Source organism: Bos mutus, chromosome X (genome assembly GCF_027580195.1).
Source record: "Bos mutus isolate GX-2022 chromosome X, NWIPB_WYAK_1.1, whole genome shotgun sequence".
Taxonomy (NCBI): domain Eukaryota; kingdom Metazoa; phylum Chordata; class Mammalia; order Artiodactyla; family Bovidae; genus Bos; species Bos mutus.
This window is the reverse complement of record NC_091646.1, coordinates 112,503,727-112,526,726: the sequence shown is the minus strand read 5'-3', so window position 1 is coordinate 112,526,726 and position 23,000 is coordinate 112,503,727. Positions and strand designations below refer to the sequence as shown.

The 23,000-nt window shown below is 40.6% G+C and overlaps 1 protein-coding gene across 7 annotated transcripts in view; it reads right to left on the bottom strand.

The window, feature by feature from the left end:
• The window catches only part of ARHGAP6 (Rho GTPase activating protein 6), a 541,907-nt gene that overhangs the window by 84,792 nt on the left and 434,115 nt on the right, over window positions 1-23,000 (bottom strand). For 6 of the 7 annotated variants that reach the window (XM_070365358.1, XM_070365357.1, XM_070365359.1 and 3 more), the window contains exon 2: window positions 4,214-4,373. In XM_070365358.1, the coding sequence (XP_070221459.1) occupies window positions 4,214-4,373 (160 nt within the window). Of the gene's footprint in view, window positions 1-4,213; window positions 4,374-21,569; window positions 21,818-23,000 lie in introns of those variants that run through there. The other variant, XM_070365362.1, reaches the window with a different exon arrangement.

Sequence of the window (23,000 nt, the reverse complement as noted above, 5' to 3'; positions counted from 1 at the left end):
CCCTTGGCCTAACCTGCCTCTGCCTTCTCCTGAACTCTTTCATGACCTTCAACAAAGTCCAAGATACCAGTTTAAAGAATAAAAGTGGCCCCTCTTGCCACTTCTGTTTAACATAGTATTGGAAGTCCTAGCCACAGCCATCAGGCAAGGAAAAGAAATGCATCCGAATTAGATGGGAATAAGTAAAACTACCACTATTTGCAGAGGACATGATATTTTGTATAGAAAACCCTAAAGTCTCCACCAAAATAGTATTATAACTAATCAATGAATTCAGTAGCAGCAGGATGCAAGAATAACATACAGAAATTGGTTGCTTTTCTATACAGTAATAATGAACTATCAGAAAAAAGTAAAAAAAAAAAATTCCATTTAAAATCACATCAAAAAGAATGAAATACTTGGGAATAAACTTAACCAAGGAGGTGAAAATCCTATACTCTGAAAACTATAAAAGACTGATGAAGAAAACTGAAAATAATACAAAGAAATAGAAAGATATCCCATGCTTTGGGACTGGAAGAATTAATATTATTAAAATGGCCATACTACCCAAAGCAGTCTACAGATTTAATGCAATCCCTATCAAAATACCCATGACACTTTCCACAGAACTAGAACAAATAATCCTAAAATTTGTATGGAACCACAAAAGACCTGGGATTGCCAAAGCAATCTTGAGAATAAAGAACAAAGTTGGAGATATCACCTTCCTAATCCTTAGACTACAGTAATCCAGTGTGTTACTGATACAAAATTAGACACATAGAGCCCAGAAATAAACGGACACACCTCTGGTCATTTAGTCTATGACAAAGAAGGCAAGAACATACAATGGAGAAAAGACAGTCTCTTGGATAAGTGGTGCTGGGAAAACTCAACAGCTGCATGTAAGAAAATGAGATTAGGACTTCCCTGGTGGTTCAGTGGTAAAGAATCTGCCTGCCAATGCAGAGGACGTGGGTTCCATCCCTAGTCTGGGAAGATTCTACATGCTGCAGGGCAACTAAGCCCATGCGCCACAACTATCGAGTCCGAGTTCTGGAGCCCGCAAACTGCAACTGAAGCCCACATGCTCTAGAGCCCATGCCCTGCAACAAGAGAAGCCACTGCAATGAGCAGCCCGTACGCTGCAACTAGAGAGTAGCCCCCAGTCACCACAACTAGAGAAAGCTCAAGGGCAGCAACAAAGACCCAGTGCAAGCAAAAATAAATAAAACATAACAACTTTTAAAAAGAGCCAATGCAAAAAAATGAGATTAGAATGCTTCCTCATGCCATATACAAAAATAAACTCAAAATGTATTAAAGACCTAAATATAAGACTTGAAATCATAAAGCTCATAGGCAGAACACTCTTCTACATGTCGGAGCAATATTTTATTGGATCTATCTCCTAAGGCAGAAGAAATGAAAGCAAAAATAAACAAACAGGGTGTAATTAAACTTAATATTTTGTCCTTGAAAAATCAAAAAGATAACCTATGGGGACTTTCAGTGGTTAGGAATCCATGCTTCCAATGCAGGGGGCACAAGTTAGATCCCTGGTCAGGGAACTAAGATCCCACATGCCATGCAGTACAGAAGAAGAAGAAAAAAAAGAGACAACTTATGGAATGGGAGAAGATTTTTGCAATGTGACCAATAAGGGGTTGTATGTATCCAACATACAAAAACAGCTCATACAACTCAGCATTAAAGAAAACAAATAACCCAACTGAAAAACAGGCAGACGACCTGAATAGACATTTTTCCAAAAAGGGAAATGCAGATGGTCAAGAGGTCAGAATCACTAGCCATCAGAGAAATGCAAATCAAAATCACAATGAGATATCACCTCACATCTGCTAAATGGATATCATCACAAAGTCTACAAACAACAAATGTTGGCGAGGATGTGGAGAAAAGGGAATCCTTCAAAACTGTTTGTGTGAATGTAAACCAGTGCAGCCACTGTGGAAAATAATATGGAGGGTCCTCAGAAAACTAAAAATAGAACTACCATATTATCCAGCAATTCCATTTGCGTATATATCTAGAAAAAAACACACATTCAAATTGTTTTGTTGCTAACTCATGTCCAACTCTTTGTGAACCCATGGACTGTAGCCTACCAAGCTCCTCAGTCCATGGGATTTCCCAGGCAAGAATACTGGAGTGGGTTGCCACTTCCTCCTCCAAGGGATCTTCCTGACCCAGGAATCAAACAAGCGTCTCCTACATTGGCAGGCAGATTCCTTACCACTGAACCAAGGTACATGTACCCCAATGTTTCATGACAGAATTATTTACAGTTGCCAAGGTATGGAAGCAACTGAAGTATTCACAACATATGAGTGGATAAAGATGTGGTGTGTATATATATATATAAATATATGTGTGTGTATATATTTATATTTATATACACACACACAAAATAGAATATTACTCAGGCATAAAAAGAAAGAAATCCTGCCATTTGAAGCAATGTGGATGGACTTAGAGAATATTATGCTTAGTGAAATCAGTCAGACAAAGAAAGACAAATACTGAATGATATCACTCATATATGGAATGCAAAAAATAAACGAATGTATATAGCACAACAGAAATAGACTCATGGATGTAGAAAACAAACCAGTGATTACAAGTTTGGAATGGGAAGAGAGATGGGCAAGATTGAGACATGGGATTAAGAGGTACGACGTACTATGTATAAAACAGATAAGCATCTAGGATATATTGTACAGCACAAGGAACCATAACCATTATCTTATAATAACTTTGACTGGAGTATAGTCTGTAAAAATACTGAATCACTATGCTGTATACTTGAAACTAATATAACATTGTAGACCAACTATACTTCAATTTTTTAAGAAAAAGAATAAAAGTGGCCCTGAGAGTCATCATCCAATGAAAAATTCTGGGTGGTCAGTGTTTTTGTGCTGCTCTCTTTAGTCAACGAAACTGAACCTCCTACTAGAGAGGTGAATTACACAAGATCACCTGTGGAGGGGAAGTGATCAGACAAGTTCTCATATTCTAGTCTTCAGAGTCCTACTCTAGAACTGTTACCATTAGCCACAAATAAGCCCAGAAAATAGCCCCACCAGCTCTGTTGTTGGCGAAATGTAAGCACATGTGTTCATGTGTACATTCAGGTTGCCCAGTCTCTACACTTGGGCCCTTGGGACCTGACAATGCTTGCTGTGGGGAACTGTCCAGTGTATTACAGGATGTTCAGCATTCCTGGCTTCTAACCCCTCTAGGCTGTGAAAACTCAAAGTGGAACCAGACATTGCTAAATTCCACCTGGGGGTGGGAGAACCATCCTTGGTTGAGAACTACGTATCTATGTGTATGTGCATATGCATGATATGAATTATTTTATGAATAACTACTCACGAAGCATTCCCTCAACCCCTCAATAAAAGAAAACAAAGGAGAAGTTCTGCAGATACTGAAATCTGGCAGGCAATCTAGCTTTTATATGTAAGTTTTAGGCACAGCTTCCAATGTTCTTTTCATGTCAGGTTTACCCTATTTGTGTAGCATCACAACTTTTCACTCCACCTCAAATTACCTTTCTGTATATGCTAACACATTAAAAAGTGCCTTTATAGAAAATAGAAAACATTCAGAAATGTGGCTTTACAGATCAAAGGATTTCAAATATATGTTTCCCAGTTTTAGTAGAATCAGGATCTGTGTTTGTAAAAACATCAGACAACTAGGCCTGCACTGGCTTCAGTGCAGATGAACCCTAACAGAGAATGCTAGGTGGATAAAAATAAGTTAACATTGGTATAATAACTGATTCTGGGTTTGCATAAGGTCAAAAGACCTTGTGTTTAACTGGTTGCTAAACCATTCAACTGGTTATTTTGAAATCATATTGAGATAGACATGGTTTTTCTTCTCATCTTTTAAGGGACTTTTTTGAAAGTTCTTTTTAACTGGTTTTGCTGAAGCCATGTAGACTGTTGAGATGCACGTGGCTTTCCCCTTTAATGCCCCGTCAATCTTCCTTTTAATAAACATATTAGTTGACATGTAAACTGTCCTATTGAACACATCTGTCAAGCTGGATGCCCATGCCAGCCAATGACCCAGAAGCTGTAGCTTCCTTCCTGAGTCAGTGGTAGGGCTGAGATGAATCTGCAGCTTGTAACTCTGGCAGAGCATTTGTGACTGGCAACATCCCCCACGGAATGGCAAAATGGGGCCTTACCTTTGGGAATGGTGATCTGACAGCTCAGGTCACAGTCCTGCTGCAGCTGATAAAAAGCCACTTCCTGTAGGCGGGCTCGCTCCAACTCTGAGAGGCTCTGGATGGGCACTGACCTCAGCCGCACACTGCGACCTGACATACTGTTCCAGGTGAAATCACCCTGCAGACCAAGGGGGAAAACATCAAGGGTCACACAGTGATCTGTGACTCACAGACCTCAGCCTCTCCCTCAATTGGTCACAATGTCAAGCAAACTTCATTTTTGTGTTCCAAAATCAGCTCTCAGTCCCTAAAATCCAACCCACTCTTAGTTAACTGTGGATTTTCTCAGTCAATTGCAAACATCCCAGTCTGGAGAATCTTCTAGGTCACCCGATCTCATAAAATGACACAAAGAAAACCATGTGGAAAGATACTTCAAGATACTTCTTCCTCTCTTTTATGGGAACACATGGAAACTTTTTCATTTTTATTTCTCAGTAACAGAAAAAACTACTGCTAATTGCCATCATGCAAAGGCTAACAGAGTTTTGCCAAGAGAATGCACTGGTAATATCAAACAGTCTCATCCAACAACACAAGAGAACTGTACACATGGACATCACCATATTGTCAATACCAACATCAGATGGATTATATTATTTGCAGCCAGAGATGGAACGGCTGTATATAGTCAGCAAAAATAAGACTGGGAGCTGACTGTGGCTCAGATCATGAACTCCTTATTACAAAATTCAGACTGAAATTGAAGTAGGGAAAACCACTAGACCATTCAGGTATGACCTAAATCAAATCCCTTATGATTATACAGTAGAAGTGACAAATAGATTCAAGGGATTAGATCTGATATACTAAGTGCCTGATGAACTATGGACGGAAGTTCATGACATTGTGCAGGAGACAGGGATCAAGACCATCCCCAAGAAAAAGAAATGCAAAATGGTTGTCTGAGAAGGGCTTATAAATAGCTGAGAAAAGAGAAGCAAAAGGAAAGGAGAAAAGAAAAGATATACCCATTTGAATGTAGAGTTCCAAAGAATAGCAAGGAGAGATAAGAAAGCCTTCTTCAGTGATCAATGCAAAGAAATAGAGGAAAACGACAGAATGGGAAAGACTAGAGATCTCTTCAGAAAAATCAGAGATACCAAGGGAACATTTCATGCAAAGATGGACACAATAAACGACAGAAAAGGTATGGACCTAACAGAAGGAGAAGAGATTAAGAAGAGGTGACAAGAATACACAGAACAACTATACAAAAAAGATCTTCTCAACCCAGATAATCACGATGGTGTGATCACTCACCTAGACCCAGACATCCTGGAATGCAAAGTCAAGAGATGGGAATACCAAACCACCTGATCTGCCTCCTTAGAAATCTGTACACAGGTCAGAAGCAACAGTTAGAACTGGACATGGAACAATGGACTGGTTCAAAATCGGGAAAGGAGTACATCAAGGCTGTCACCTTGCTTATTTAACTTATATGCAGAGTACATCATGCGAAATGCCAGGCTGGATGAAGCACAAGGTGGAATCAAGATTGCCGGGAGAAATACCAATAACCTCAGAGATGCAGATGACACCACCCTTATGGAAGAAAGTGAAGAACTAAAGAGCCTCAGGAAAGTGAAAAAGGAGAGTGAAAATGTTGGCTTAAAACTCAACATTCAAAAAACTAAGATCATAGCATCTGGTCCTATTATTTCATGGCAAATAGATGGGAAAACGATGGAAACAGTGACAGACTTTATTTGGGGGGGGGGGCTTCCAAATCACTGCAGATGGTGACTGCAGCCATGAAATTAAAAGATACTTACTTTTGGGAAAAAAAGCCATGACCAATCTAGACAGAATATTCAAAAGCAGAGACATTACTTCACTGACAAAGGTCTGTCTAGTCAGAGCTAGGGTTTTTCCAGTAGCCATGTATGGATGTGTGAGTTGTACTGTAAAGAAAGCTGAGCGCTGAAAAATTGATGATTTTGTATTATAGTGTTGAAGAAGACTCTTGACAGTCCCTTGGACTGCAAAAAGACCCAATCCAACCAGTCCATCCTAAAGGAAACCAATCCTGAATGTTCATTGAAAGAACTGATGCTGACACTGAAATTCCAATACTTCGGCCACCTGATGCAAAAAATTTGACATTGGAAAAAACCCTGATGCTAGGAAAGACTAAAGGTTGGAGAAAAAAAGAAAACAATAGAAAATTAAAGGGTTAAATACTACCATGGATTCAAAGTGCGTAAGTATGAACAAGCTCCGAAAATGGGTGACAGGGAAACCCGAAAAGTGTAGTCCACGAGATTATAAAATAATTGATCGCAGGTGAAAAATCATCTGAGCAGACTAAAACACAACACATTAAACAAACACGCAAAAAAGTGTTAGACACAACAAGCCCAGAAAATAAACCCTGCCTTAATATTTTCTTTTCGCAAGGTCTGTTTTTGGATACAACCATATTGGTTTTGTCCATCCGACAAAACCTCCAAAAATTAGGAGCTGCGCAACCTGAATTCCTAACCGAACCCGGCCGCATGCTAAGCGCCACCCAAAAGACCCACCTTGGGAACGAGCACTCCTAAAACAGTTAGGGTGAGCAGTTTCAAGGATAAGTCTGGGTCAAGAGTTTGTGGCAGATCTTTTCACTTAAGTCCGTGAAGGTGCATTAATCGAAATATTACGTTTAAAAGAAATCTACGATGAATTAAAATAGTAAATTCAATCTATATTGCATGCGGTGCATGCTGGTTATGCAAACGAACGCTGAGTCTCCGCCTCCGAGATTCACGCCTTTCCCCGCCCCAGCTTCCGGTCCCTTGTTCCCAGGCCCCTGACTCCATGTTTTCTCCTCGACACTCTGAGTCTGATTTCTTCTCAATAAGGATTTTGTTGACGGCTTAAGATAATGATCGGAGAAGGCAATGGCACCCCACTCCAGTACTCTTACCTGGAAAATCCCATGGACAGAGGAGCCTGGTAGGCTGCAGTCCATGGGCTCGCTAAGAGTCGGACATGACTGAGCGACTTCACTTTCACTTTTCACTTACATGGACTGGAGAAGGAAATGGCAACCCGCTCCAGTACTCTTACCTGGAAAATCCCAGGGACGGGGGAGCCTGATGAGCTGCCGTCATGGGGTCGCACAGAGTCGGACACGACTGAAGTGACTTAGCAGTAGCAGTAAGATAATGATATATGGGTACTGGATATGACACAGAGAAGGTTCACTATAAAGTCAAATGAAATAGAGTGCTGAACCTCCTCAGTCGTGCCCAGACTATTTGCGACCCCATGGACTATAGCCCTCCAGGCTCCTCTGTCCATGGAATTCTCCAGGCAAGAATACTGCAGTGGGTAGCCATTCCCTTCTCCAGGAGAAGCTTCCCCAGGATCGAATCTGGGTCTCCCGCTTTGTAAGCAGACTCTTTACTGTATAAGCCATCAGGATGACTCTAATCACTATTAAAAAAAAAAAAAAAAATTACTGCCAAAATAGGAGAACTGAATCATCCGAAAAGACCCCGATGCTGGGAAAGATGGAAAGCTTGAGAAGAAGGGGACAACAGAGAATGAGATGGTTGGATGGCATCACCGCCTTGATGTACATGAGTTTGAGCTAGTTCCAGTTATGAAAAGGAAGGACTGATGCTGAAGCGGAAACTCCAATACTTTGGCTACTTGATGTGAAGAACTGACTCATTGGAAAAGACCCTGATGCTGGGAAAGATTGAAGGCAGGAGGAGAAGGGGACGACAGAGGATGAGATGGTTGTATAGCATCACTGACACAATGGACGTGAGTTTGAACAAGCTCCAGTTGGTGATGGACAGGAAAGTCTGGTGTGCATGGGGTCACAAAGAGTCAGACACAACTGAGTTACTGAACTGAATTGCCATCATGCACACTAGACATAGGAATGTATGTTGATAGCCTCCCATGTACCAGTGATGGTGTCAAGGGATTTTTAGTTACTCCTTCAAACAACCTTAAGAGGCAGTTAGCATTTCTGACCTTATCCTATATAGTATTTAATAACAACTGTATAATAATACAATCTAGTATATTTATAATATATGCCACAATATATTATTATATATAATATATACTTATGATACATTATCACAATGTTTACTTAGGATACATTATGTTGATATTATAGTAATATATAGTATGTATACATATAATACGGCTTCCCAGGTGGCTCACTGGGTAAACAATCTACCTGCAATGCAGAAGATGCCGGACATGTGGGTTAGATCAGTGGGTCAGGAAGATCTCCTGGAAGAGGGCACGGCAGCCCACTCCAGTATTCTGGCCTGGAGAATCCCCATGGACAGAGGAGCCTGGCGGTCCATGGGGTCACAAAGAGTCGGGCATGACTGAAGCGACTGAGCAAACACAGTACGCAAATACAGATTAACTGAGGCTTAAGAAGGTTAAGTAATTTCCCCAAAATTGTAAAACTTAAAAGACTTGAAATCAACCAGGACTTGAGCTAAAAAGACTTAGGCTTTTAAATTCTATGCTAAATTGTAACCACTGAGTTTCTATTTTATAGCAGTCTAATGAGTTATTTTCATCATAGTAAGTATAGAGATATGATCAATAAAAAGTACATATTCGTATAGACATCTGATGTGAAAATACTCCACATCAAAGAATCAAAGCAGAGATTCCCAGAATCCTGGGTTTGTTTGTGTGCACACATATACACCACTGATTCCACTGAGAGTGAATATCTCTACTCTTGATGCAGACAGTGAGAAAGTGATGACATAAGAAACAATACTTCGCAGTCCTCTGAAACCTAATGTCCCCTCACAGAGAAGGAATTCCTAGGAATCACAGATATCAGCCAAGGCACAACAGCTTTGATGAGGTAGCTACTGTTTCCTCAACAATCAAGAAAAGTTCTGGGAGAAGGAACAGTGTTGGGCCCCACAGACACTGCCAGGGATTTGCTGTGGATGTGGGAAACATTAAGGAATCCCCAAAGACTTCATCATCCTTATTAATTATTCACCTGAAAGAAGAGAGACAGAAAGACTGGCCCCAGAGACTATTAAGACACCTTTCTTCCATACTGGTAGCAAATTCCTGCCTAGATGATTCATTCCAAAGAGTAAATGAAGTATGTTAATGCTTGGATTTTTTCCCCCTCTTTATCTGGGATTTCACTAATTTATTTATTCATTGTTTTAGCAAATGGAGATATCATACTCTGGTGTGCATGCTCAGTTGCTCAGTTGTGTCCGACTCTTTGTGACCCCATGGACTACAGCCCGCCAGGCTCCTCTGTCCATGAGATTTTCCAGGCAAGAATACTGGAGTGGGTTGCCATTTCCTCCTCCAGGAGATCTTCTCTACCCAGGGATCAAACCCGTGTCTCTTCCTTGGCTAGTGGATTCTTTACCACTGCACCACTTTGGCAGGAGTAGAAAATAAACCACGGTAAGTAAAGAATATAGTGTATTGAATAATAACAGCTAAGGATGGGCGAAAAAGCAGGGAAGGGGCCAGCAGTGTTAGCAGAGGACAGAGATTTACAGTGTTAGATTGGGGGAGGGGGGCAGGGCGCTGGGAAAGACCTCACAGGGAAGGCTATGTTTCACTAAACATGCACACACGAGTGCATCCCAGATGGGAAGTTCCAGATGAGCTGGTGATTTCTTGATTTCTTTTTTTTTTTTTTTTTGCTTTACCACAAGGCATGTGGGATCTTAGTTCCCTGACCAGGGATTGAACTCAGGTCCCCTGCATTGGAACTGTGGAGTCCTTACCACTGGGATGCCAGGGAAGTCCCTGGTGATTTTTAAATATGAAGTTTAGGTATCAAATGGAGCCTACTGCTGCTTGAAGTGTCAAAATGGAATTACATACCTATTCTTTAAAAGCATTTAAAAAATATGCCCTCCAATGGCTCTGTTATCTGTAGCAGGGGTTGGCTATCTTTTTCTGTAAAACGACAGAAAGTAAATATTTCAGGCTTTGTGGGCCATGTGGTCTCTGTCAAAACTACTCAGATCTGCCTTTGTGGCATGAAAGCAGCCATAGTTTATAAGTGAATGAGTACAGCTGTGTGCCAATCAAACTCCATTTACAAAAGAAGGTGTAGCCCACTTTGGACAGTGGGCTACAATTTGCCAACCTATGTATAATAGTTTATGGCTTAAGTAAAATAAACCATTTCCTACAAGATACATTTTATTTTTTTTATTTACTATGTCCTCCAGGGCTTCCCTGGTGGCTCAGTAGTAAAGAATCTGCATATAAAGCAGGAAACATAGGTTCAATCCCTGGGTTGGGAAGATCTCCTGAAGAAGGAACTGGCAATCCACTCTAGGATTCTTGACTGGAAAATTTCACGGACAGAGTAACCTAGCAGGCTATAGTTCATGAGGTTCATGGGGTCGCAAAGAGTCAGACACGACTGAGCGAGTAAACAACAAATGTCCTGCTGCATAATTAATTTGAACAAAATGTAATGAACACCTATTACATGCTAAAAATAGTACTAGGCTTTAGATTATCAAAATGACAACAGTCCTTGTCCTTAAGGAGTTGAATTTTGGTACAAAGAACACACTTAATCCATGAAATACAGAGATTGTGATATTAGAAGTAAGAGCCAAATGCAATGGGATGCCTAGAATAAAAAGGCTGTGATATAAATCTGGGGATAAAGGAAGGCTTTATAAGAAGTCCGTGTTTCACTGGAGGCTTGAAGTTGAATAAGAGGAGTACGGGTTTGCTCAGTAGAAATGCAACATTGGAAAAACAATTCAGTGGGTGCCAAGGCAAATGAATTTGAGAGAACAGGCTTGTTTGGGGGAAATTACAAGGCTAGAAGAAAGGAAACAGCAGTAGGTAAAGCCACGTAGAAATCAGGGCCAGATCCTGGAGGGCTATCTCTGTAGGATTTTACTCAGCCAGTGATGGCTAGTCATTAAGGAACCTTGGTTAAGAGAGGAACATGATCAGACTTGCATAAGGGAAAGATGACTGGAAACACTGTTGTAAAGGATTGAGGGAGAAAGCAAGCCAAAGATCCAGAGATCAGAAGAGACACTGGACTAGGTAGGATGCTGATTGAAATTGGAATAGATGGGGAGATACTTAGAACCACAAAAATGCTTGGGGGAAAACTGTATCTAGTTGGGGGCTGGGAAGGGGTAATCTAGGATGACTTAAACATTTCTGGTTTGAACAACTGGGACGATGATACACTAAATCACTAAGATGAGAATGAGCAGAAGGGAATTAGGTCTGGTGTGTGGGGGGGGCATGTGGAAAAGAAAGATGTTCAAATTTTGAAAGTGATATTTTATCTCTAAAAACAAATAAATAAAACACATTCCCAAATCTGGCAAAATAGAATCTGGCCAGTTTACATCTTTCTTGAGCCTTCGTCTTCTCTCAACTACAATAGTTCCTTCACAATCAAGTAATACATAGTTTTGGAAACTGCTCACAAATGACCACCCTTAGCATAATAAAAAATGAAATGTGGTGTTTTAAATTCCTCTGAGTCCATTATACATCATAGCCCATGACTCTTAACTTTGTAGAATTTGTAACTTCTTTGGAAAATTTGGAGTTATTAGCCAAAAGGGAGAAAAGGCTTCATCTATTTGTAAAGACTTGAATGTATGGAGTTGCTGTCTCCTGCGACTTTAGTTCTTGCAGCAGCTGATGGTTCCAGAGAAGGCTACAGACAAACCCAGAAAGAGAAAAGAATGGGGCGCTTTCTTGAAAGCACGGCAGCTGTATTGATCAGGCTTTGGAAAAGTCATTTCTCAAAGGAGACGAAACTGTCCCCAGAGTCAATTGGTTCTTAACCCCATCCTTAGGACATGGCTGAAAAAACAATGTTCCTAGGAGAGAAAGTTATCAAATAATAAATGAAGAGGGACTTCAAAGACATCTCAAAAGCTGTATATTAGCAAATGTGTGGCATCTTAAAAATATCATTCAGTTACATTTTTGATTATGGGTAATGGACCAAGTTGTTTCATAATCACAAACATAATGTACCAGAAACTTGAATAATTGAAGCCTAAAGAGTTCACTCACACCTGGAAAAGTCTGTATGGGCTACTTCAGTTCATCACCCTTCATCCTCTCCACCATCTCATTGTCTTTTGCTGCTACCTGCCAATCAGCAGTCATAATACATTAAATAATCTCCATCTTCCCCTAGGTCCCAATTTTCTCAGTGTTCCCAGTTTATATTTCCACCATTGTGAATTTTTAATGACTTCGTTTCAAATTAAGTGCATGTAATTTCAACATTTTTTTTTTTAAGTTGGAAACATGAGGTTCATTCTGGGGAAATTATAAAATGAACACAACTCACAGGCTAAACCCTGTGATACTATGAACTACTTTCATAGTATCTTGGGATAAAGTCAGGAGGTGTGTGACTGTTTAAATGACTTAGAACAGTATTCTTCATTTTTATTTTTATCCTTAATGCAGTAGAGACATTTTGAGAATAAACGTCTAATTTCAGAGCCAAGAACACATAAAGTCAAGGAAATGTCACAATACAATGGCTGGGAAAGCTGCAAACATGTCTTAGAGTTATAGTTGGATTGCTTTTTAAGGTGTGATAAATTAGTGATCCCGGGGTCGGGAAGATCCCCTGGGCAAGGAAATGGCAACCCACTTCAATATTCTTGCCTGGAGAATCCCATGGACAGAGGAGCCTAGTGGGCTATGGTCCATGGTGTCGCAGAGTCAGACTCGACTGAGCGACTAAATAACAACTGTATAGAGCACAGTAGTACAATATCTTCAAGTCCAGAGGCAAACATAAAAGCTTGCTATTTTTTGTGTTTGCTTTTTATGTATTATTTGTGTGAAAAGTCTTATAAACTAATTATAGTACAGTACTATATAGCCGATTGTGTTAGTTGGGCACCTAGGCTAACTTTGTTGGACTTAACGAATAAACTGGACTTATGATCTCAATCTTGGAACAGAGCTCTTTCGTATGTAGGGGACTTAGGATACTTGGACGAATGCATCCACCTTCCTTGTCTCAATCTACATCATCTTTTAAAATTAAAGAGCTTTTTCTCAAAACATTCATCCAAGGTTTATGCAAGTTATCCTAAAGTTTTAATCAGAGTATTCTCAATGAAGCATTTACCCTGAAATCTAAAATCAGCTTTTTTTTCCTGCCTCCTCATTTCTTCATTCAGGTTGCTACAGCTTAGGACAGAGTCCCCGGATGCAGCGCCCATGGAACCACACAGACCAGTGTGTGGGGGGGGGAGGGCAGTCCATGAGCTTTCCACATCTCCTGGTTGCCTCTTCCTAGAGTTCCCAGGGTCACAGTGTTTACATGTGTAAAATATATTTGCCTTTATATTATGAAAACTGTCAAATATGAGCAAAGACAGAGACTAGACTAATGACCACACAGAAGTTTTGCGGCAGGTATCTGCTCTGCAGTTGAGCGCATATGGTTTTCTGATTGGCCCACACAATCAGGATTGAGAACCACTGTGCTCAAATGTTGACCAGATTCGGGTTGGGTTCTAGTAAGTCTGCTCTTCCTAGAAAATTCAAGACATTAACTACCACCAAAGAAAGATGCAAATTTACCACAAGATGTGATTTTCTGAACTAACATGAGCTTTAAGGCACCCAGCAGTAAGCGTGTTCTGCTTTCTTTTATTGAACAAATGCAGTGATGCCATAAGCTCATTCATTCTTCATTCATTCAACAACCACAACAACAAATGACTTGAACCTGACACTCAGAGATGAAAACCTATACTCTTAGCCACTAAACATCCTGGCTGGTGGATACAAAGCTTGAGAGATGCTCTTCAGCCTGCAGTCAAGTTCTGTGGAGGCAGAGAGAAGTATAGTGCGGAGTTACTAGACAGAAAGTGTGGCAGCCAAAATAATAGCCCCTGCCCCCAAAGATGGCCACCTCTTAATTCTTGTGACTGTGTTACCTTACCTGGCAAAAGGGGCTGTGTAGATGTGATTAAGTTAAGGCATCCTGAGATAGTGAGGTTATTATGGATTATCCAGACAAATGCAACGTCATCAAAGAGTCCTTACCAGAGGGAGGCAGAGGTGGCTGTGTGTGTGTGTGTGAGAGAGATTGATTTGAAGATACTAGGCTCACAGCTTTAAAGATGAAGGAAAGAGCCATAAGCCAAGAAATGCAGGCAGCTACTAAAAGCTGGAAAAGGCAAGGTACAGATTCTCCCCCAGGGCCCCCAAAAGGAATGCAGCCTTTGATCTCAGTGGAGTGAGCTGCTGCTGCTAAGTCGCTTCAGTCGTGTCCAACCCTGTGGGACCCCATAGATGGCAGCCCACCAGGCTCCCCCATCCCTGGGATTCTCCAGGCAAGAACACTGGAGTGGGTTGCCATTTCCTTCTCCAATGCATGAAAGTGAAAAGTGAAAGCGAAGCCACTCAGTCGTGTCCAACTCTTAGTGACCCCATGGACTGCAGCCTACCAGGCTCCTCCATCCATGGGATTTTCCAGACAAGAGTACTGGAGTGGGGTGCCATTGCCTTCTCTGCAGTGGAGTGAGACTGACATCCAAAACTGTATGACATTAAATTTCTGATGCTTTCAATTTATGATAATCTGTCACATCAGCAATAAATAGGAAACTAACAGAGAAGGAATAGGAGGGAGCATTAGAAGAGAATGTTGGTGAGGTCAAGGGGACTGAGTTCAGATGAGGATAAGCTCCCAAACACTGTAGAAGGTAGATCTCGACCTGTCAGATTTTTATCTCCTGGTGCTCAAGTGCTGCTTCACACTAGAGGTATCCCGCCAATGATTTAAGCTGGAAGGTTTCCAAGACTGGAATCCTGAAAGCACTTTCCCCACTAACTAGAATTTTAGAAAGTTACACATAGTAAATATTTCAGGCTTGTGGTTCGTATAGTCTTTGTCACAACTACTCAGATCTGCCAATGCAGCACAAAGGCGGCCGTAAACCACATGTAAACAAAAGTTCCAATAAAATTTTAGTCATCAGTTCAGTCACTCAGTCATGTCCGACTCTAGCATGCCAGGCCTCCCTTTCCATCAGCAACTCCTGGATTTTACCCAAACTCATGTCCATTGAGTTGGTGACGCCATCCAACCATCTCATCCTCTGTCGTCCCCTTCTCCTCCTGCCCTCAATCTCTCCCAGCATCAGGGTCTTTTCAAATGAGTCAGTTCTTCGCATCAGGTGGCCAAAATTGAGCCACCAAATATCAGGTGGCTGAGTTTCAGCTTCAACATCAGTCCTTCCAATGAACTCCCAGAACTGATCTCCTTTAGGATGGACTGGTTGGATCTCCTTGCAGTCCAAGGGACTCTCAAGAGTCTTCTCCAACACCACGGTTCAAAAGCATCAATTCTTCAGTGCTCAGCTTTCTTTACAGTCCAACTCTCACATCCATACGTGACTACTGGAAAAGCCATAGCCTTGACTAAATGGACCTTTGTTGGCAAAGTAATGTCTCTGCTTTTTAATATGCTGTCTAGGTTGGTCATAACTTTCCTTCCAAGGAGTAAGTGTCTTTTAGTCATAGACACTAAAATTCTGATGTCATATAATTTTCAAGTCACAAAATATTATTCTTCTGACTTTTTTCAACCATTTAAAAATGGAAAAACCTTTCTAGGCATGGAGGTCATACAAAAACAATTTGGCCCACTGATTGTAGTTTGCCAACCCCTGATATAAAGAGATTGGGGTCACTTAGGACCCTATACATATTTATTTGGCATCTACTCTCACGTGGCCAAGACCCAGTCCCTAGCACCCTGCATCATGAGCTATATATATCAGCTAGATTCATGAGAGCAAGAGCCTTGTCTGGTTTACTGACCTTGGTGTTCCCAGTACCCAAGATAGTGCCTGGCAATTAATTATCACTGAAGAAGAAATAATTCACAAATAATAAATATCTGTCAGTCTAAGAACTACATGGATAAGGTACATCATGAGTCCAATAGGAAATTGGAAACTCACCAACTCATGTAATACTGTGTCTATGAGGGAGAATATCTTCTGGATTTGAATAAATTGCTAAGAAACAGTCTTTTGAAACAAAGCCTGTAGATGAGCCCCCAAATGCCAGTATATGGGGGCAGAAAATAAGTGTAAGAATATGAGCCCTGAGGAATAATGAAACTATGACACTCACACTCACACATCAGATCTCTTATGAGCAGGAAGACACAAACACAAAGGTCAGTGTTGCCCTGCGACACTCACTACATGGGCCCCGGAGCAATAAACAAGCACCCCGAAGCACGCCAAAGCCCACCAGCACAGCCTAGAATGTTTCTGGCTGTTCCTCAATTCTGAAACACACACTCCAGGCCAGCATTTTTCTTTGGTGACTGTTTATCTCATAAGTGGATGACTCATTTTAAGGTTCTCCGGATCCAGTTTTTGAGAGGTTGTCACAGGATTTTTTTTCTTTTAGATTGAAAGTGGATGATTTCTAATTTGCTTTCATTTCATAAATGTGAGATTGAAAGTGACCCAATGTTTCTGGATAGACAAAAGACCTTGATATTATAAAAATATCCTTTCATTCTGGGATACCATGGGGCAGCACTAATAAAGGGTAACAAAAGGATATAGCACAGTGGTTCTTGGGGGTGATTTTGCCCCCTCAGGGGACATTTGGCAATTTCTGGAAACATTTTTGACTATCATGACTCTCAGGTGGGTTTCCTACTGGCAACTAGTGAGTAGACATCAGGGATTGCCTCAACATCCTACCATACACAGGATAGCCCCCTGTGCCCACAATGAACTACCTGGCTCCAGATGTTCACGATACAGAGATGGAAAAAACCTGGCCTAGCATGAGTTAGGTCTGCTCTTAGGTCCAAATCTCACACAATCTCCTTAAAATGATGGTGTCAGAAGATATTAACACTCAAGTATCCGTTTTGTTTATCATCAAAGGTATGCACCCTTATATATTCCCTTATGCATGATTATGTATATTATACATGTAGTTTTCTGTATGTTATATAAATAAATAAACAGAATCCTAGAAGTTATGTAGAATTAGCATTAAGAAGGACAAACGCCACAAGCCAATTTAAAAGAGACAAACAAAAAAGCCTCAAATCTTCATTAACTGGAGAACAAATCACCGAAAGCATTAACTAAAGAGATTTCCTTCCCGCCAGAAGTATATGTCTCCACATTGAGAAAAAAGAAGCAAAAGGCAAACTGAAAAACCAACCATCTAATATCTGTGATTTATTCAGAAAGGTCATTCTTCTGAGCTAAATCGCATCTTTACAAACAGACTTGATTTTCCCATGAAATAAAATTGACTGAAATGATTTTGGTTTTGGTCTATACCACATTGTTTTCTTATGTCCTTGAGACTCGTCTCTAATTGCAGCATCTCTTTAACCTCATCCAACTGTAAACTTCCCAAAGCCCAGTGAGCCAATAAGAAGTGATACAAGGCTCCTCAAAATACGGCCAGTAGACCTGGGGCAGTGGAATTACCTGGGCAGATGATTCTTGTCAACATGTAGGTTTTTGGGCTCTAAGGCAGATTCAGGGAATTAGGGTCACAAGGAACAGGGCCCAAATACCTTCGCCATAAACCAGAATCCTCAGGAGATTCTCATCTTTGCACAATAAAGATTGGGACCCACTGGGATGGCAGTAAAGACTTGGATTCATATGGTTATGAGCTCTTTGGCATGATTCAGAACATCTCTAAGCCTCAGTTTTCTCATAAATAAGATGGAGCAAAGAATAAGACTTACTCCCAGGTTTGTAGTGATGGTATGAGACAATGCAAGTGAATTGTTTGCTGAGTGCGTATGAGTTCCCAGCAAGCCCTAAATACATGGTAATTAAAGTTATAATTGGACTTCACTGGTGGCTCAGATGGTAAAGAATCTGCCTGCCATGCAGGAGACCGGAGTTCCGTTGCTGGGTTAGGAAGGTCCCCTAGAGAAGGGAATGGCAACCCACTTGACTATCCTTGCCTGAAAAATTCCATGGACAGAGGAGCCTGAAGGGGTACAGTCCATGGGGTCACAAAGAGTCAGACTGGACCGAGTGACTAAGCATGTTTACACACACACAAATTTATAATTAATTTTAACCATCATTCCTCTAAATTGGCCTCCCTTTCAAAAACTTAGCAGTTTTAGTGATACCAATAACTCTTAAGAAATGTGTGTTGAATTCATGAATAAACGGTTCCACTATGAGTAAGATGGAGGAGGGCATGGCAACCAACTCCATATTCTTGCCTGAAGAATCCCATGGACAGAGGAGCCTGGTGGGCTACAGGCCATAGTGTTGCATAGAGCTGGACACGACTGAAGCGACTTAGCATGCTCGCATGCACAGCTGGACTGTGATTCCACATAGGTGAGAAGCAGAAGGAAAGACCAGATCAGTAAGTTAAGGGTGGGAAAACCGGCATGCCATTTAAATAAACCATGCCAGGGGCTGAATTTCTTTTGTCTTCTACTGTGGCCACCTGTCATTTACTAATAATTAATACTTGCTGAAGTATGGCATAAGTTTAAATACCAGGCTCACAACCCACATTTCTGAAAAGGGCTGCCTAGTTCTTTATAACTCCAAAATAAACACATCTCCAATGACAAGGAAATCCCTTCCTCATGAGTTTCCGGGCAAAGTTGAGGGTATTTGCATAGCTGTTACACTCCTGTTTGGACTCTTCAAAGAGGTTATTCCTTTATGAACTCAACAAATAACTTTTGCTAATTCTTCTTCTCTTGATTCTTCAAGCACTCCTTCTCAACAGATCTTTAGGAATATTTAATACTTCTATATCTTGCTTAATTTTTTGTATTATTTGTATATTCTGCTTTGTTTTCAAAAGCAGAAACTTTAGAAAATTCTGAACATTTGGTTGGTATAACAGTGCATTTTTACTTTTTGCCTTAGTATATTAGCTATTGATTGCTAGTACAAGAGGTGCCAAAATATGTTAGAGTAACATGATGGAAAAATGGACTTCACTCATTCAACAAATATTAACGAGCACCTTTGATAAGCCAGGCACCGTTCTAGATACTGTGGATTCATTGGGGAACAAAACAAAGAGCTCTCCTCTCAAGGAGTGTCCAGGCCAGTGGAGGAAACTGATGAGAAATAAACATAATCAATGAGTCGATTACATAGCAAGTAATAAAGTGATAAGCTCCAAAGAAAAAGAGAAGGTAGAGGAAAGTGAGGGGCATCAGGAGTGTTGGGAAGGTTTCCAAGGCAACCTTACTGAGAAGGTGATATTTGAACTAACTCTTATGGAGGTGAGGTAATGAGCCAGGCAGATTTCAGGAGATGAGCATCCCAGACAAGTATGAGTTGACACAGGGGCAGCTTGGGGCTGTGGCTAAAAGCAAAGGTTGGCAAGCTTGGCTGCCTGGGCTTGAGTCCCAGTTCTGCCACTTTCCAGCCATGTGGCTTTTCACAAGCTTATTTTCTCTCCCCATGCTTTGTTTTCCTAATCCATGAAATGGGGATGATGACAAGCCAGGGCCTGGAAAATTACTGACTGTGAACCAAATCCCATCTACTGATTGTTTTTGCAAATAAAGTTTTATTGGCACATAGCCACAGTCATTCCTTTCGGAACTGTCTACAACTGCTTTCACACTACAATGGCGGAGTTGAGTGGTTCTAACAGAGACTGGCCTGTAAAGGTGGAAATATTTACTATATGACTCTTTATAGAGAAAGTTTGCTGGCCCCTGGACTACACTAAAAGTAAAGGCACACCTATGATTAGGGTTTCTCTTTGGGATCATCATTCTCCTCTCCTAAGATTTTGTTTCTCTGGGCAACATCCCAAAGAACCTATAAATATATCACATGACACAGTAAGACTTGGGGACATTGTAAAGTATGTAAAAGCTGGAGTGAAATAAAAGTGGTTCTCTGCAAATGGCCTATTTGTCTGGATTACTGATAAACCAAAATTGAAATGAACACTGTGAAACCCAGTGCTGTGCTACCACCACTCAAAAACAACAAACAAACAAACAAACAACTCCCAAATTTCTCTCGTCACATCTTGTTTCACTCATACATCTTGTTTCAGTGGAAAGAACCTTTGGCAGGGAAGAGACACAACCACATATTCGAAGTTCCCAAAGGCGAAAACATCAGAACAAAAGGCCAGTTTCATCTCTGTGTATCCTGAGTTGAATTGTGGACTTGTCTACCAGCCACCGATTTAATTCTGAGTTTTAAGATTCACTTGAATCTTGGATGGGGAAGAGATAAAAGAGCCTGCACAGATCCCAAGAGTGTGGAAAAATGGAGACCCTTGCAAGAATTAGAAACTTCTCAATGACAGCTCCAGCAGCTGATGGTTTTGCTTGTCTTTCTATACTTAAATTTAGTTCACTGAAATTAGAATGACAGACCTCCAGAGATGGATTGGACCTTGGAGATATGGCTAACATTGTCCACTCTCTGCTAGCTACTGTTCTAAGTCCTTTATTTATATTAACTCATATAATTCCTACAACAACTCTAAGAACTTTGTTACCATTATTATCCCCATATTTCAGATGAGATTATCTTAACGTGTCAAGATCACGCACCTAGTAAATGGCAGAATTGGAATTTGCAGCCAGGATGTAGATTCCAGAATCTAGACACTCACAACCGTATGTATTTCACCACATCTCCTGATGAATCAATCCAATTCCTACCTTTGCAAAGGAGCAAAGAAAAATCCAAAGAAGTTAGGTGACCCCTGCAATAGCAGTGGGATCTGCATTGTAAGAGTCACATTCTACCTTTTCCACCACTGAGTCTTTTCATTCTGAGACATACCCTTATAATAGTATAAACCAGAAATTATGTAAAAATCCAAAAGCTTAAGGTTTTACTCTTCTATAAAGCAGAGCACATTCGATTTATGATTAGGCTTATCTAATGTCTGAGCTGTTCTGCAAAGCCTGTATTTATCATAGCCACGGAAACTAAAATCTTGCCCTGAGTTCAAGAAGTCTAGAGGGGCACATAAACTACTTTACCCTTTCAGACCTGAAAACAGCCTGTGCTGAATCTTTGTAGAAATCAGCCCAGATCCACTTCATCACGGCACGCTCCTTTCTGGTCCGATTTGCTCATTTCAAGCTGCTCCAATATCATCAATCAATCTAAAAATAATGTTCCCATAAATCTCCATTGGCACAGACAGCCTTAGCTGTCACACATTTCAGACACTAATCAATCCACTTTTCTTCCCAAATCACAAGACAAATGTGGAAGAATCACAACATTATATCACAATAATCTGGAAAAGACGAAGTATAGATATTTATATTGCTTACCCATGAATTATATTCAGCTGTGTCTTTGCTGTCCTCTCTAATTTCACTGAGCTAAGCTTGGAGTAGGAACTTGAGTCTGTTTAAAAAAAATTATTTTTTTGATGAAAAATACATCCTGAAATGGCAGATTGCAGCGAGTGTCTGAGAAATGGCCCAGCTGGCATAGCTGTGACTCCCACGATACCTTTTGTTGCCAGAGACCTCTGCTACCATACGTCTCGGGACCAAAAAAAAAAAAAAAAAAAAAATGCTATCTTTTCATCGGACCATTGAGAAGTTCCTGTCCCTTCAGAATGGAGGCAGGCTGTGTCGCTGAGTGAGTGAGTGAGTGTGCGAGTGACTGAGTGTGTGTGTATGTGTGTGTGTGTGTGTGAAAGCAGTGCTAAGGGGGAGGAACAAAAAGAATGCAGAGAAATTGAAACTGGATTTCCTGATTTTTATTTTAATAAGACTATTTTGAAGAGATATTCTGGAGTTACAAAAGGATTCCTCTAAAAAAATCCCCCTTTCCACAGGGATCTACAAATGGTAATTGGATTGTAACTGTGCAAACTGTCCTTATTAGGAATCAACCAAAGAATGACGGAAGCCTCGGGTAAAACCTCTGAGAGCGTGATAAAGCACATAGGGTGCTTTCTTTGTTTAGGATAAAGTCTCAGTTCTTGCATTCCATTTTAAAAACACAGACTTCTTCATTTTTCTAACACTAGTAAAAAAAAAAACACTAAACAAAAAGGTTTCATTCTCCCTTATACTGAAGCACAACACATGCTCTGAATTTTACGCTCTTTGTAAAACAATAGTCCTTGAGAAGTTGTTCATTTCCTGCACAGGGGGTGTGGAGGTCAGAGTGGGTGTAACCACTGTGGCCCTGTTTAGGAGGGTGCAGGTTGGGGGTGGGGGCAGCAGGGAGACAGCCTTGAAGAACAGAGAGAAAAGGAAAGATTAAAAACATATCGTGATCACTAATTACCTTGATCTCCATGTATTCCACATGGCACTGAACCAAAAATAACTCAAAAAGACATCTTTGTTTTCCATTCAATATGAAGTTATAGTTCTCCTGTGGTCACAAGTTCCAACAAAAGAATCACTGTGATTATAACTGACAAACTGAGCAATAATTTCATGGAAGAGCTTACTGACTCAAAATTTAGGGACTCGGTACATTTTTTACTAGGATTCTGTGAGGTTAATCATCACTTGATATAAGCCACACACAGCTTCTGTTGCTCCTGATATTTATTTAGTGAGAGGAAAGAATTTAAAAACAATAAAATACATCAGATGTTTTTCTTTACTAGAACAATTACACTTAAAGAGAAATTCAGAGTAAAAATTTGCCTGTTGTAGCATATACCCTCACCTCCACTAACCTCAAAACTCAGATGTTGAAAAGTCATCATTTCAGCAGATAGTGAATAAGGTTCA